The sequence below is a fragment of the Thermobia domestica genome, chromosome 11, assembly GCF_964235325.1.
Source record: "Thermobia domestica chromosome 11, izTheDome1.hap1.1, whole genome shotgun sequence".
NCBI lineage: Eukaryota > Metazoa > Arthropoda > Insecta > Zygentoma > Lepismatidae > Thermobia > Thermobia domestica.
The window spans coordinates 76,403,759-76,417,508 of record NC_137464.1 but is presented as its reverse complement, the minus strand read 5'-3'; the positions used below and the strand labels follow the sequence as shown (position 1 = coordinate 76,417,508).

Sequence of the window (13,750 nt, the reverse complement as noted above, 5' to 3'; positions counted from 1 at the left end):
CTATTTTCCTTTGTAAAATTTCCAGAACAATCTTCTATTTCGAGAAAAAGGCATGTCCTCATCTTGCTTTTTAAAACTCCCAGACGAATTCTTTAGTCCGAAAAAGAGGACATTTCATAATTTTCCTTTAAATTAAAAACTCCCAGGCATTTTTAGTCCGAAAAAGATTAATTTCCTATTTTACTCTATATATATATTTAAAAAAACTTCCAGAACAATTTTTAAGCTCGGAAAAGAAGATATGCTCGGGTAGAAGCAAAGTCCAAATAAAATTAATACATTTAGATAGTCTTTTTACAACGAATTATTACTTGTGGTTGCACTTGATAACAAAATGTTCTTTTGAAGATGTAAATTGTTATCCTCTACTTAAGAAGAATCTTTTCTACAACATTGTCAAGTATGTTATCAGAGCATATTTAATCATGCAAGAATATGGAACTAAACTAACATGGTATATTTTCACATTTGAGCATTTTAGCTTGTCCAAAGTCCTTGTTAGCTACATTAACGGATTAACATTTATAAGTGATATTCTTTACGGGTGGAGATTGACCCCAACCTAACATCGTGTACAATCGTGAATTAACTCTGTTAAAGACACGCAAAACTTACATTTATGAATGAATCTACATTTGGAGTTGTGGAGAATTCAATCAATTTATTAACACTTATCAAAAGTCTCATGGAAGGACAGTAGCTCAGTGGTAGAGCGCTTACTTCTGGAACATGAAGTTCCTGGTTCGATCCTCGACCAAGTAAGTTTGTGGTGGACAACATCGTGTCAGTGGGTTTTCTCGGGTAATCTCGTTTCCTCGCACATCCTCATTCCACCCGTTTTTCCATCATTATTCACTTGTTTTAATCACTTGTCTCCCTTAGCTTAGCAGGCTTAAACGTGGGACGTTAAATTGAAAGATTATTTTTTTCATTTCATTTCTACATTCATGGTGTTTACAGATTCTTAAATCTTCAGATGAAATTTAAACAAGCAATCTTGGCCTAGATACGTGAATAGTAAATACTTATATATAGATTTCTATTATGAACTAATCCTAGAACATTAAAAAAATCTGATACAGGAGACCCAAATCTGATTTCAGGTGGAAGCTCATGTGGTTCGAATCTCACTCAACTCAAAAACTAACTAGCACCTCAACACATATTTCCATATATGGACAGGAGTAAAAGTAAATGGGAACGCGGAGGGACGTCGTCCCACACTTCCAACAAATATCTTTGGTATCCCTCCGCTTACTAAAAACATTACAATGGGCAGAGATAGACACGGGAGACGGCGTGACGTCATACGTCCTCCTACGTTATCAGATCCACTTCTACCCCAGTATATGGGATATGGATTGCTATCGTTTAAGTCGCCGTTACTGATAAAGGTGTTAACGGATTGACTCCCTTATATCTATCCGTTATATCCATTATTACAAAAGCACGTACTAATATTTCAATGTTGTAAGGTCCACTAGCGTAATTGTAGTAAATTAAAATAGATTAAGCAAATTCAAAATTGGAATCAATATTTAAAGAAAGTAAAGATAGTAGGTACTTTGTTATATTATTATTATTATTGTTACATTATTTGAAATAAAGAGGTCCTATGTTGATACAAGAAATTCATATAATTTCAATGAAGTCCTCATTAAAAAAAAAGAAAAAGAAAATCAAAAGATAAGGCATTATTAGACATATAGGCAACATAAAGCAAAATAGTTGCTGAAATTGGATTAAATATTCCCAAATAAGCTTCAACGCATTCATTTTTTTATTATTATTACTAACATTAAGACTAGGAATTCTATCTAACATCTAATCCTTGTTTTTAAGAAATAATATTTTTTAGAAGGCGATTTCTTAGTTCATTTTATACAATCTACACTTACGATCAGTTTGACAAACAACTGCCATAGACGTGGATAAATTGCAATCCGTTATAAAACATCACTGGCGCAAATCCCGGGGGAATGAAGGGGACATATCCCTGAAATCTTGGAACTGGGGGGACTGTCCTCCCCAATAATCCGATTTGAAATGTACTTTTTGAGAAAAAATGTGATGATTTGTTTCCGATTACCACAAAGGAAAGTGAGATGAAATTGATGTCACTTCAGAATAAGCCTCAAATCTGCCCGCCTTCCAATGTTGAAGATAACTCTGGTTCCTGATCCTCCACAAGATTGTTTTTCAACTTCGCAAATATTTTGAGCATTGCTTAACGAAAAAAAAAAATAGAGAGAGAGAGAGATCTTACGTGTCCCCCTCCCCCCCCCCCCCAATGTTGAAGACAGATTTGCGCCGCTGTAAAGCATAGACCTATTCTGTCTGTCCATCCTAGTGTTGAAAAAGAGAAAGTTCAATTCGTTCTCCTGCGACTGTAGACTTGCTTTTACTAGTAGCAGACAGTACTTAATATAAAATAAACACCACGTAAAGTTCTCTACTTACCAAATATAGGCATCAAATTAACGAATGATCTTGGAACATTTTCTTGTAGGTAATCTAAAGCCTTCTGAATGTTCAGTTGATGATTCCGAGGCGAATGAAGTCTAGGATCATCGCAATAAACATGGCACAAATCATTTGGTCCTATCAAAATTGTAATTAACTGCAAAAGTAAGTAAATAATTTTATGCATTAATTGTTTATTATATTAACCATATTTATGCATTGTTCTAAATGCAAGGAATATACAGGGTGGAAGGTAACAACACCGAAAAACTTTGCGAAGTGATTCCTTATATGAAATAAAAGAAAAAAGTTCTAATAGATTTGGGTCGAAAAACGTCTCCTTTCAGAGTTACGAACGTCCGAAAATTCGAAAAATCACGTTTCAAAATGCCCTGGCTTGAAACTATAGGTTCCATCCCAAGCGGCTTAAGGAATTACACAGAACTAGTATGAGTTCTGTCTAAATATCTGTTTCAGAATTCACCGGTACCAGCGAAAACGAACGCACCATTAGCACTTAAAGAGTATCCCTATAACTCAACTTCCTTTCTACAGTTCGTTTCGCCGTTGACGGTGGATGGTAAAACATGGATATTTAGATAGAGCTCATACTAGTTCCTGTGTAATTCCTTAAACTGTTTGGGATGGGACCTATAATTTCTAAGGCAGGGCGTTTTGAAACGTGATTTTTCGAATTTTCGGCAGTTTATAACTCTGAAAGGAGACGTTTTTCGACCCATGTTTATTAGAACATTTTTTCTTTCTTTTTTTTTCTTTTTCTTTTCTTTTTTCTTTTTTTTTTTTTTGTAAGGAATCGCTTCCCGAAGTTTTTCGGTGTTGTTTCCTTCCACCCTACACAAATGGTTATTTATGAGTGATTACCGGTATAAATATTATAAATATATGAATGTTATGTATGTTGCAGAATAACTCTAGAACTCCTGGAGCACTGGAAAAGAATATTGCGTGGAGTGAGATCCTAGGGGAAATAGGAGGGAAGACTTATAAAATTGATCTAAAATGACCGATCTTAGTGTCGAATACTAGTTTACAGAGTTGCTTAGGTAAATCGCGACACTTCCAATGCAGTTTAAGTTCAAGTTTAGCCCCCATCAGTACCTTCATCGGAAGTTGGGAGAGTGACACGTAAAATATATGATCGAAAACGACCGATATTAGTGTAGAATCAATCATTTTCGGGGTCACTAAGTTAATTGGTAACAGTCCCAATACTGTTTGATGGTTTGAGAAAGCGAACTTACGGTAAAATAATGTGGGCTTTAAGACCCCCGATCTCTGGTGTCCGTGATTTCGAAATGTTCTTGGTGTCTACAGGCCATCGAACAAAATCTAAAGCCTATCTCTCATTGGCAACTTTCTGTCCGGCAACTATATTGTTGCCCTAGCTAAATACATTTGAGTTCTATGGGAGTTCACTCACTGAGACGACGGCGACAGAAAAGTTGACAAGGTTTCGAAAAGCAGGGCTACAACTCGGCAACGGAAGAGTTGCGCAACAACTAAAAATGCATTGAGTCTTATGGAAGTCTGCTCACTGCGGCGGCGGCGAGAGAAAAGTTGCCGAGGTACCTCCAAGCAGGGAGATAAAAGATTAATGTTGTCTACAATTTTTTCGCACAATAGTTCGTTCCGAGTGAAGCGCGTAAAAAGAAGTGTTTGCAATGGAAGCTAATATGTCTTTAATTAGCGATGAAGACAATGAAAAATTATTTGTGTAAATCACTATATAGCGTGTAAAAGTTTCCCTTAAACAATCTCTCACTTTATAGAGCAGTGGTTCTCAACATAATTCCTATCCCGACCCCCATTTTATCACATTCTCTTGCCAGCGATCACCTTATAATTTCTGGTTTGTATTAAGCTTGTGTGAGATTTTTAATATACCTATTGTGGACATCTCACGATATCCATCTGTTTCTATAATACAGTAGTAGAATCCATTTCTTGTCTATAGTGGATATAGTAACTTCCCTAAAAGCGAATGGATTAAAACCAAATTTGGTCAGTTCATTCATATTACAAATATCGAATCCGATCCATCATACTGTTTCAAAATGGAGGTCGTTTGAAAATTTTAAAACTTCATAAAATTTTGGGTCATATGATAAAAATGTGATTTCTAATTTTGGTTAAAAAATCTTGGACAATTGTTAATAAAAGTTATTGAGTATTTTAAATAACTTCATAATGCGTGTCATGAAGATTGAACCTGTCATTGTCGTACTAATGAAATTAGACTATGGTCGGCTATCTTATTACCTTTCAATTTTAATTGTATTTCAATATGCAGGTTTTGTTGCATTTGTATTTTTCTGGTATTTCAATACGCGCTTTTCATTTGTTTCATATGTATCTCTTTCATTTAAATTGATTTTTAAACAACTCTGCATCTGTTTAAATTTTTTAGTAGACCTATTTTTTGTTGTTCTTAACAATATGTATAAAAATTAAAATATGTCTACCAGAACAAAATTCAAAATAATCTTTTAAAATATTTTCCGATATTAGATTGTTATTATATTTATCTCTTCCGCTTATCTTCGCGACCCCATGAAACACTCTTACGACCCCTAGGGGTCGTGACCCTCTGGTTGGGAAACGCTGATATAGAGGATGCACTGTGTAGTTCTGTTTTCTTTCTTAAAGTTCAGCATTAGCATACCTCCAATAGCACATTCTTGGAAGTCCATCGCATTGTGTCCAATCCTGACAATTGTGATATCAAATGCCCGACAGCTTTTCTGTTGCCGTCGCGAGTGAGCGAGGGTGTCGTAACAAAAATGTTTTGTCTCCGTGAAGTTGCTAACTATAGGTGACAGCGACGAAATAGTTGCGCCACTGTTTTGTCGCCAGTGAGCGGTAGGCCTAAATCGTTGTTATAAGTATCTATAGTTTATTATCTATGCAATTTATGCTGTATAATACACGTATACTGCACTTAGTTCTTATTGGTTATTTACAAGAATTAGATTTTTATTGTAACAAAAGCTAAGTTGAACTTCTTTTCATTGTTATGGTTGTATCATCGCTCGGACAACCACCACTTCGCAGGATTGCATGTAAGTTTAATATAAAATATACATCACATCTAGGGCACATATCATACATTACGTTCAATGTAGAAAATTATAATAATTAGTGAATTTCTAATAATAATGAGAGCATTAATACATTAATACATAAACTAAAGTATATTAGAAACAAGAAAGAGGACTGTCTGAACCCTCCAAATACCAAACGTATCTTAGTTTCAAATGGAGTAAATAAATACAATACAATACTTATACACAGTGTGCGAATTAGATAATCTATATTGGGGGGAGGATAAAATTAGGTCAACAGGACGTAAAGTCTGAAGGTGCAAATTTCAAAATGAGACAATAATACCTTACCCCCCATATATACGAGGGTCATCCGGAAAGTGGTACCCGTTTGCGCCGCATGAAGCGCTGACGACTCGGGGAGCCGCTGGGCAAGGTCAGACCGCGTCAGTGGCTTGTCTGCCTGCTCTGTGCGAGGTTGCGTGACGCTAACAGTGCCTGTGTTGTGTCTGTGCTCGTTTATAATGATTAAACGAATTGAGAACCCCGCCAGTTGTGAAGTGAGGGCCGTGATTAAATTTCTTAATGCACGAAACGTTCGACCTTGTGAAATTCATCGCCAATTAAAGGAGGTGTATGGAGACAATGTGATGGACGAGTCATCTGTTCGGCGCTGGTGTCGCAACTTCAACCTGGGGAGGGGGAATACACACGACGAGGAGCGTTCAGGGAGACCATCTATCATTACAGACGAACTGCTGAGGTCAGTAGACGAATGCGTGAGGAACGATCGGCGCGTCACAATTGATGAACTCTGTGAACATTTTCCTAATGTGTCTCGAACAATTGTGCATGACATTGTCAAAGATCATCTGCATTATTCAAAAATCTGTGCAAGGTGGGTCCCTCGCATGCTCACAGATGAGCACAAAACCAAGCGTATGGCTGCAGCACTGACGTTTCTGGGACGTTATTCCGATGAAGGAGACTCTTTCCTGAATCGCATCATTACAGGGGACGAAACATGGGTTTGTTATGCATCACCTGAGAGTAAACGACAGTCCATGGAGTGGCATCACGCTCATTCATCAACCAAACCAAAAAAACTCAAGACAGTTCCGTCCACCAGGAAACTCATGGCAACCATATTCTGGGATCGATGAGGTGTACTGCTCATTGATTTTATGGCCCGTTGAGACACAATTAATGCTAATGCGTATTGTAAAACATTAAAGACATTACGGCGGGCAATACAAAATCGATGGCGAGGTTTGTTGTCTACAGGCGTCATTTTCCTTCATGACAATGCCAGGCCCCATGCAGCTGCGAAAACACAACAACTTCTGCAGTAATTCAAGTGGGAAACCTTCGATCATCCACCGTATAGCTCGAACTTGGCCCCTTCGAATTCATCTATTTACGAAGCTTAAAGACTTTCTGGCGGGAAAAAGATTTGACAGCGATGAAGAACTTAAACGAGGCGCGACTACATATCTCAATACGCTGGCGGCGGAGGACTATGACGCCGGAATACAAAAACTCGTCACACGGTATGACAAATGCCTCAACTTGCTTGGTGATTATGTGGAGGAGTAGTGTAAAGTATGCTCTTTCCAATAAAAATGTGTATATTTGTTAATATGTACTTCTGTGTCTTTATTGGACAAACGGGTACCACTTTCCGGATGGCCCTCGTATATATATTACAGGGGTGCAAATAACCACTCACCCGGGACGAGTGGTTCATAGGTGCGGGCGAGTATTTAATATCATTCAGAAGGTAAGTAAATTATTTCTATTGTGGAATGTGAGCTAGTAGCTTTTTTCTTCGGCTAGTAAAATTTTGTTGCTTATTTGCATCCCTGATATACATATATAATACGTATGACATCTGTAAAAAAATAAGAGATTTATTAATTTAATAAATCTACCGACAATAACTATGTACTTATATATTGTCTGACGTACACTCATCCCACCTAACCTTTCTAAACGTGTTTAAATGTTGTAGTCATTCTTGTCCACGTAGCTCTCTAAGGTTTATTTACTTAATAATTCGGCCCGAGCGATAGCCATGATCACAAGCATATGTTAATTTTTCCACTCATATTGAAATCTACCACTTCGCGTTATTACATTCAGCTTGCAAAAGGAAACCTGGTATAGTCTTATGAAAACAACTAAAATCAGTTAAACCGGACACACTTTAAAAAAAAAGAAAAAAAAGGAAAAGCTAGATATTAGCCTATCATACGAGAAATAGATTGTTACTGGTCTGATTTCTGACATCAAGGTCAAATCGGAGGCCAAATATTTAAAATCTCTCAATTCCAATTTCGAGCTTATGCTTGTACTCCCCGCTAAAGCTGCGCTCTTCAAGCTTTTTTTTTTTTTTTTTTCAAATACCGATTCCGTGACGGAACTCAGGAAGTTAACACTTACAATTACTTTACTGTTATCAAGGGCGCCGATCCTGGGGGATCGAGGGAGCCCCCCCCCAAAGCTAATTTGGGTACCCTCATTGTATTTATAAATTTACAATATTTGGCATAATTTGAATGCAATTTGCCTTAAAATCCTCATATATGCTTTCTGCATTTGAATGCCCCCCCATTTACAAAGAAATCGGCGCCCGCGACTGTTAGGTTACAGATGAGTTGCTTTACTATCTGCTACGTTATTCAAATAAAGTAAAATATTACATTGAAGTTTTTCAGACAACATTAATGTGGACAGCATACTGTACAGCGAAAAAAAAGATGGAAAAATGAAGGGTTAACTTAAAAAAAACCGCTGCAATTGAAGTGCTTATACAGACACGGACAACAACACGGAGAACTAGTCGTATTAACATATGCTGAAACAATCTTCAATTATGCGCTTATTCACCTAAAAGTCGCCTTCACTAACATGTCTGCTCACTAGGAGCGCATCCTCAGCGTGTACGTTAACATATAGTTACGAGAGAATACCTACATCTCAGATTTTGAACACAGTTTCAAAAGTTCATTTCCGTAAACTGTAAAAGGCAGTGATTACTATGCTAATTCCCACAAATTAAATGCAATTTTTGAGTTGCATACACACAAACTACTAGAGAATGAAGACCATGTGCTAACAAAGAGTACACTGGAAAATGAAATAACATGTTATAACAAAAATTAAAATAAGATGATAATCGATACAAATGTAGAGGATGAATATGACATTCCCGACCTTCGCCAAGTATGGTGGAAGAAGCTATTTGTTTACTTCTTCTTGGCCAACCGCTAAGAACATTTATAAATCCATATGTGACTTTGTTATACACAATTAGTACATTCAAATTCACGAACGATGACAAAGAGTAGGAAGGTACAATTGCAAGTAACAACCGTAGTCATAATAATATAGTTCAAGTAAACAACGTTGAAAATAGTGGTTAATTAGGTAGTAAGTAGAAATGACCAAAACTGAATAGTTTACATCGCTCATTTCGAAATACAGCTAGAAGATTAAACTTACAAGAAATGACAAAAATTAGTGAAATTTGAAGTTATAATAAGCATAGCTGGGGGGGGGGATGAGCATCCCCCGGTGGAGATACTTCAGCTGACTTTTTTGGGAGGAACAAAATGTGATTGAGAGGGAAAATCCCCCTCATCCCCCCGGTAATTCGCACCTTGCTTGTACAATATCAGATTAAAGAGTAATACTTTTCAATTTACGTATTTAACCGATTATAAAATATCAAAAAGGTTATTCAATAATTTCTTATTGTTTTCCTGAGTAATATCTATCTAGTAGCTTTAGTTTACATGAATTACGAGCATGGATATCTACTTTTTGACATTTCCTTTGTCATATAATCGGCTAAGAACTCCCATTCACAATATTTTTTACCCAGCACGGCATGTATCGTCCATTTGCGACGGTATCTTTGTTTGTTGCTGCGATCACTTTTATTGTACAGGGTGTCCAATATACAATGCAACCCGGAGTTTGGGATAGTAGAACTTTTGAAACTGAAGGGATACACAAATAATGGTTATATCAAAATGAAGCTTTGTTCATGCATATATTTTTAACCAGGAAGCAACGATTGAAGTACACTAGGAACCACACAGTGTTGCCAGATGTAACTGGAGGTGTAAATCATTTTTTTTCCAAAATATGTAAATTGACTCATAACATACATATGAATGTTATGTCGTTAATTTTCAGTTTGTTTAGTTGGAGTAGCTTGGAGAGTATGGAGCAGAAAAAAGAATTTTTTATTTCCACCCATAACTAATCGGATGAGGCCTCTGTAAGGGGGAACTAGGGAAATCGTAGTTTCCATAATTTAACACTCTGAATTGGCAACATTGCTGATGTTTCAGTGCATCAAAAGGTGCGTTGAGGATCCGTCTACATTACGCAATTCCTGAAAACAACGAAAAGAAACTTCGAAATTATCATGATAAAACTTTTACTTACGTGCACCGGGCAACACTGCTATTTATTTCTATGGGGCTACTTAAAGCAAGAGGTATACAAGAAGAATTCTGGAACTATACAAGACCTGCAAACGAACATTCTCTGTGCCATTGACAACATTAACACTTATACTCTTCGTGAAGTTGCTGCCAACATGGTGAAACGTGTAAACCAGTGTTCGAATCAAAACAGCGGGCACTCCCAGCATCGCTGTAGAGCTGATAACTCGTTTCGTGATAGTAGCGGTGTTGCCGGGTGCATGTAAATAAAAGTTTTATCATTATAATTTCAAACTATCTTTTTCAATGTTTTCAGGAATTAAATAGTACTGAAACATCAGCAATGTTGCCAATTCAACGTGTGAATTTATGAAAACTACGATTTCTCTAGGTCTCATTACAGAGGCCTCATGTGAATAGTTATGGGTGGAAATGAAAAATTCTTTTTTCGGCTCCATAGTTTCCGAGCTACTACAACTAAACAAACTGAAAATTAACGACAAATCACTCATATGTATGAGTTATGAGTCAATTTACATGTTTTGCAAAAAAAAAAAAAATATATTTACACCTCCAGTTACATCTGACAACACTGTGTGGTTCCTAGTGTACTTCAATTGTTGCTTCCTAGTTTAAAAATATATGCATGAACAAAGCTTCACTTTGGTATAACCATTATTTGTATATCGCTTCAGTTTCAAAAGTTCTACTATACCAAACTTCGGGTTGCATTATATATTGGACAACCTGTATTTGAAACTGACAACCTGTATGGACAACCTGTATGATTTTCTTTATACGACCTGTTTTCATGACTTAAGACCTCGACTGTTCTATATTCTAAAAGCATTTTAGGCTATTTTCTTGATGATGCTCTTACTCCATAGGTACGCAGAAGGAACCAGTACCAGAACAAAGAAAATCGCGTCCAATGTATCAAAACAACGAAACAGAAAATACGAGCATCACCTTGTTGGCGGTAAGTTAAACAGAAGTTATGAACCGTTGAATCCGATCAAAGAGAAACAAAATTGGCAGTAATTTCACTACTGCCAACTTGAAAAATTGTAGCGGTGGATTCATATGAATATCTTGATACATATAGGGGCACATATCATGAGTCGAAATTTATAACTGACACTCATGTACAGTATTTTGGATAATTTGACGTTCCACCATACAATGCGTCCCTCTATACCATAATTCGGGACGCTGAAAATATTCTTAAAATTAGGGATGTCCTTGTCTTAGTCGGGACAGGTGGCAAACCTACCGTAAGTTTAACTCCTTAGTTTTTATATACATTAAAGGAACGTTCTATATCAATTGCCTTACCTTCCAATCCTTTTCCATGTCAATATTTGGAGTTTTTCTCATTCGACGAACCAAATTTTGTGCTGAGAAAAGTAAGTCGTCATCCTGGAACATGGGTGTTGCAAAATTAAGGTTTTCTTGTGCCGTACTGAAAACAGATGTCTTAATAGAATATCCCACCAAGTTAGGATTAAATACTTTCAGAATATTAGGAAGAGTCAAATATTCTCTCCACGTCTTTGCGCCTCCTGCAAAATATTGTACAATTTTATATTATTAATGTTTGCTTAGTATCCTATTAAATTCAAGAACATTTCCAGTTGTCTATGACGCCAATTCCCAAAATGTTGAGCAATCTGCAATGCATTTCAGAGTCAATGCATAAATATATAATTTAGTGTCAGTACTAGTGATGATAGGTTTTTGATTTTTTAGTGGCATTTACGACCGTATATAACACCTAGGTTATGAAGGATGGACTGAGGCTTGAATCCGACACAGTTGGCTAATACACAAGCTGTTTTACTGTGTTAAAAACAAGTTTAGTCTTATCTGACTGAAACGTATAGATATATCCTGACACCGTAGGATTTGTGCTAGAACCGCGATAAACCCTTCGTTGACAAGGATTAGAGAATGGGTCATACGAGCTTTTGCAGAATTCTGTTCGTGCAGACAGTGGAAATATGGATGGAAAATGCTGAAACATTCAAACAGATTGACAGGGAATGCGAAAGCGTGGTTGAACTGAAAAAATGTAGGCAATACCCGTACTTCATATAGTCCCCGGATGCAATGTCCCTAATTACAGTAGTCTCTAATCAATCCCACAGATATATCAAAATGGTAATTTTCAAGATACTATTGTTTAGTAACTAATAATAAGGCACTTGCCTTTCCCCCTACTTTTTCCCACTGTTACTAACACGGAACACATTCTTCTCCCAGCTGTGATTATGAGATTGCCTGTTGTAGCAGGGGCGTCGGTAGGATGTGCCGAGCGTCCGGCCTCTGCTACGGGTAACTCTTCGAAGAAGGGTTTCGAATAATTTTCTATGAAATGACTGAAGAACCCAATTGTCCTCTGCTAGTACTAGTTTATTGAAGTCTAAACAGAATACAGTTCTCACAAATACTAAGAATAAGGTAAGATAGATAAAATGTTCAACAGTTACAAATCTTAGTAAAATACCAAAGCGGGCTGCGAACACATCTTGAACACAGAGTATGTATGTGGCAATGGAGAAGACGATACTTGCTCAGTTGAGAAAGAATTAGAAATAGAAAGTGAACAATACAACCTGAGTGATACTGGCAACTCCTATTGATAATGATGACTGGCAGTGGAGGCGGCGGCCCCAATACGCAGAATACTTAGCGGATAGTTGCAAACACTAGTGACTGACCCAATATAAGGGCATAGTGCGTTTATATAGGGGGACAGTATTGCCAAGATGTGACGTAGGCCGCTTTGAGTGCACATCCATGACTTGACACAAGTTTTTTGTAATTGTTCTAGTTCCTTCTCTGCTTTGCAATTACTGAAGTTACCATGAACTTTGGAGCTGTCATGAGATTTGGGTTGGATGTTAACGTGGTTCCCTTTGATGGAAAATTACATGCTCCCTTTACGATAGCTTATAGTCACATTGTATGATAGTTTAAGTGGATAAGCAATCCAGCGCATGACAGACATGATTGGCAAGTGTATGAGTAATGCCAAAATGATGAAGTGTATTAAAAGAAAGAACAAAGGAGGATGAGGGCCCGTAAGGGGACCAAACAAGAGAAAAAAGGGGGTAAGACCCTTGTGTCTACAACATACCCTTAACATAGATCACCGTTTAGTGTTTTTTTCTTGTTGTCGAATATCTGTTTCCCGCACACTCTTCTGTGACCAATAATATAAATGGCTTATACTCTGTGCAGTATTGCATTCCCTTTGACAATCTTGTCTTTTTTAGTATCTATCTCTCTGTCGACATCCTATAACATGGTATCTAATAACTAAAACTGGCTGCTTTATTTCATTCATAATGGTCTGCGATGATTCCGTGGTAAAGTAGAAATCTCTCACGCTTGGGGTCTCTTGTTCATCTCAACAACATTTTTTCTTATGTCTAACGTCCTGCTGCATGTACACATTATGCGCCGCAGTATTCATACTCCCTAGATATCAGCTCATTCCCTACAGGCGTGGGTGCGTACATGTGTTATCAAGGTGAATGCACGTTGTGCATGTTGTATTTTACTGTCACAGGCTTGGTCCTTAAGTTACTAGATTAACGTAAGGCCCTTCCAGATTACGGAATACTTTTTCCCTTTGTATAATTCTCACAGTATAAGCCGTTTTTCATCACACTAGCTCGCCTCCAAGAAACCTAGATTACAGAACTACACCACCGAACCTGACTACTGTTAATAGGAATCAGTGTTTGTCACTTGCGATTGCGT

General features: G+C 37.2%; 1 protein-coding gene across 1 annotated transcript in view; it reads right to left on the bottom strand.

The window, feature by feature from the left end:
* LOC145665176 (phospholipase B1, membrane-associated-like) overlaps window positions 1-13,750 on the bottom strand; it is a 61,729-nt gene that overhangs the window by 17,380 nt on the left and 30,599 nt on the right. Inside the window, exons 3-4 of the mRNA XM_081732461.1 lie at window positions 11,318-11,544; window positions 2,461-2,620 (exon numbers count right to left, since the gene is read on the bottom strand). Coding sequence (XP_081588587.1) covers window positions 2,461-2,620; window positions 11,318-11,544 — 387 coding nt within the window. The remainder of the gene's footprint in view (window positions 1-2,460; window positions 2,621-11,317; window positions 11,545-13,750) is intronic.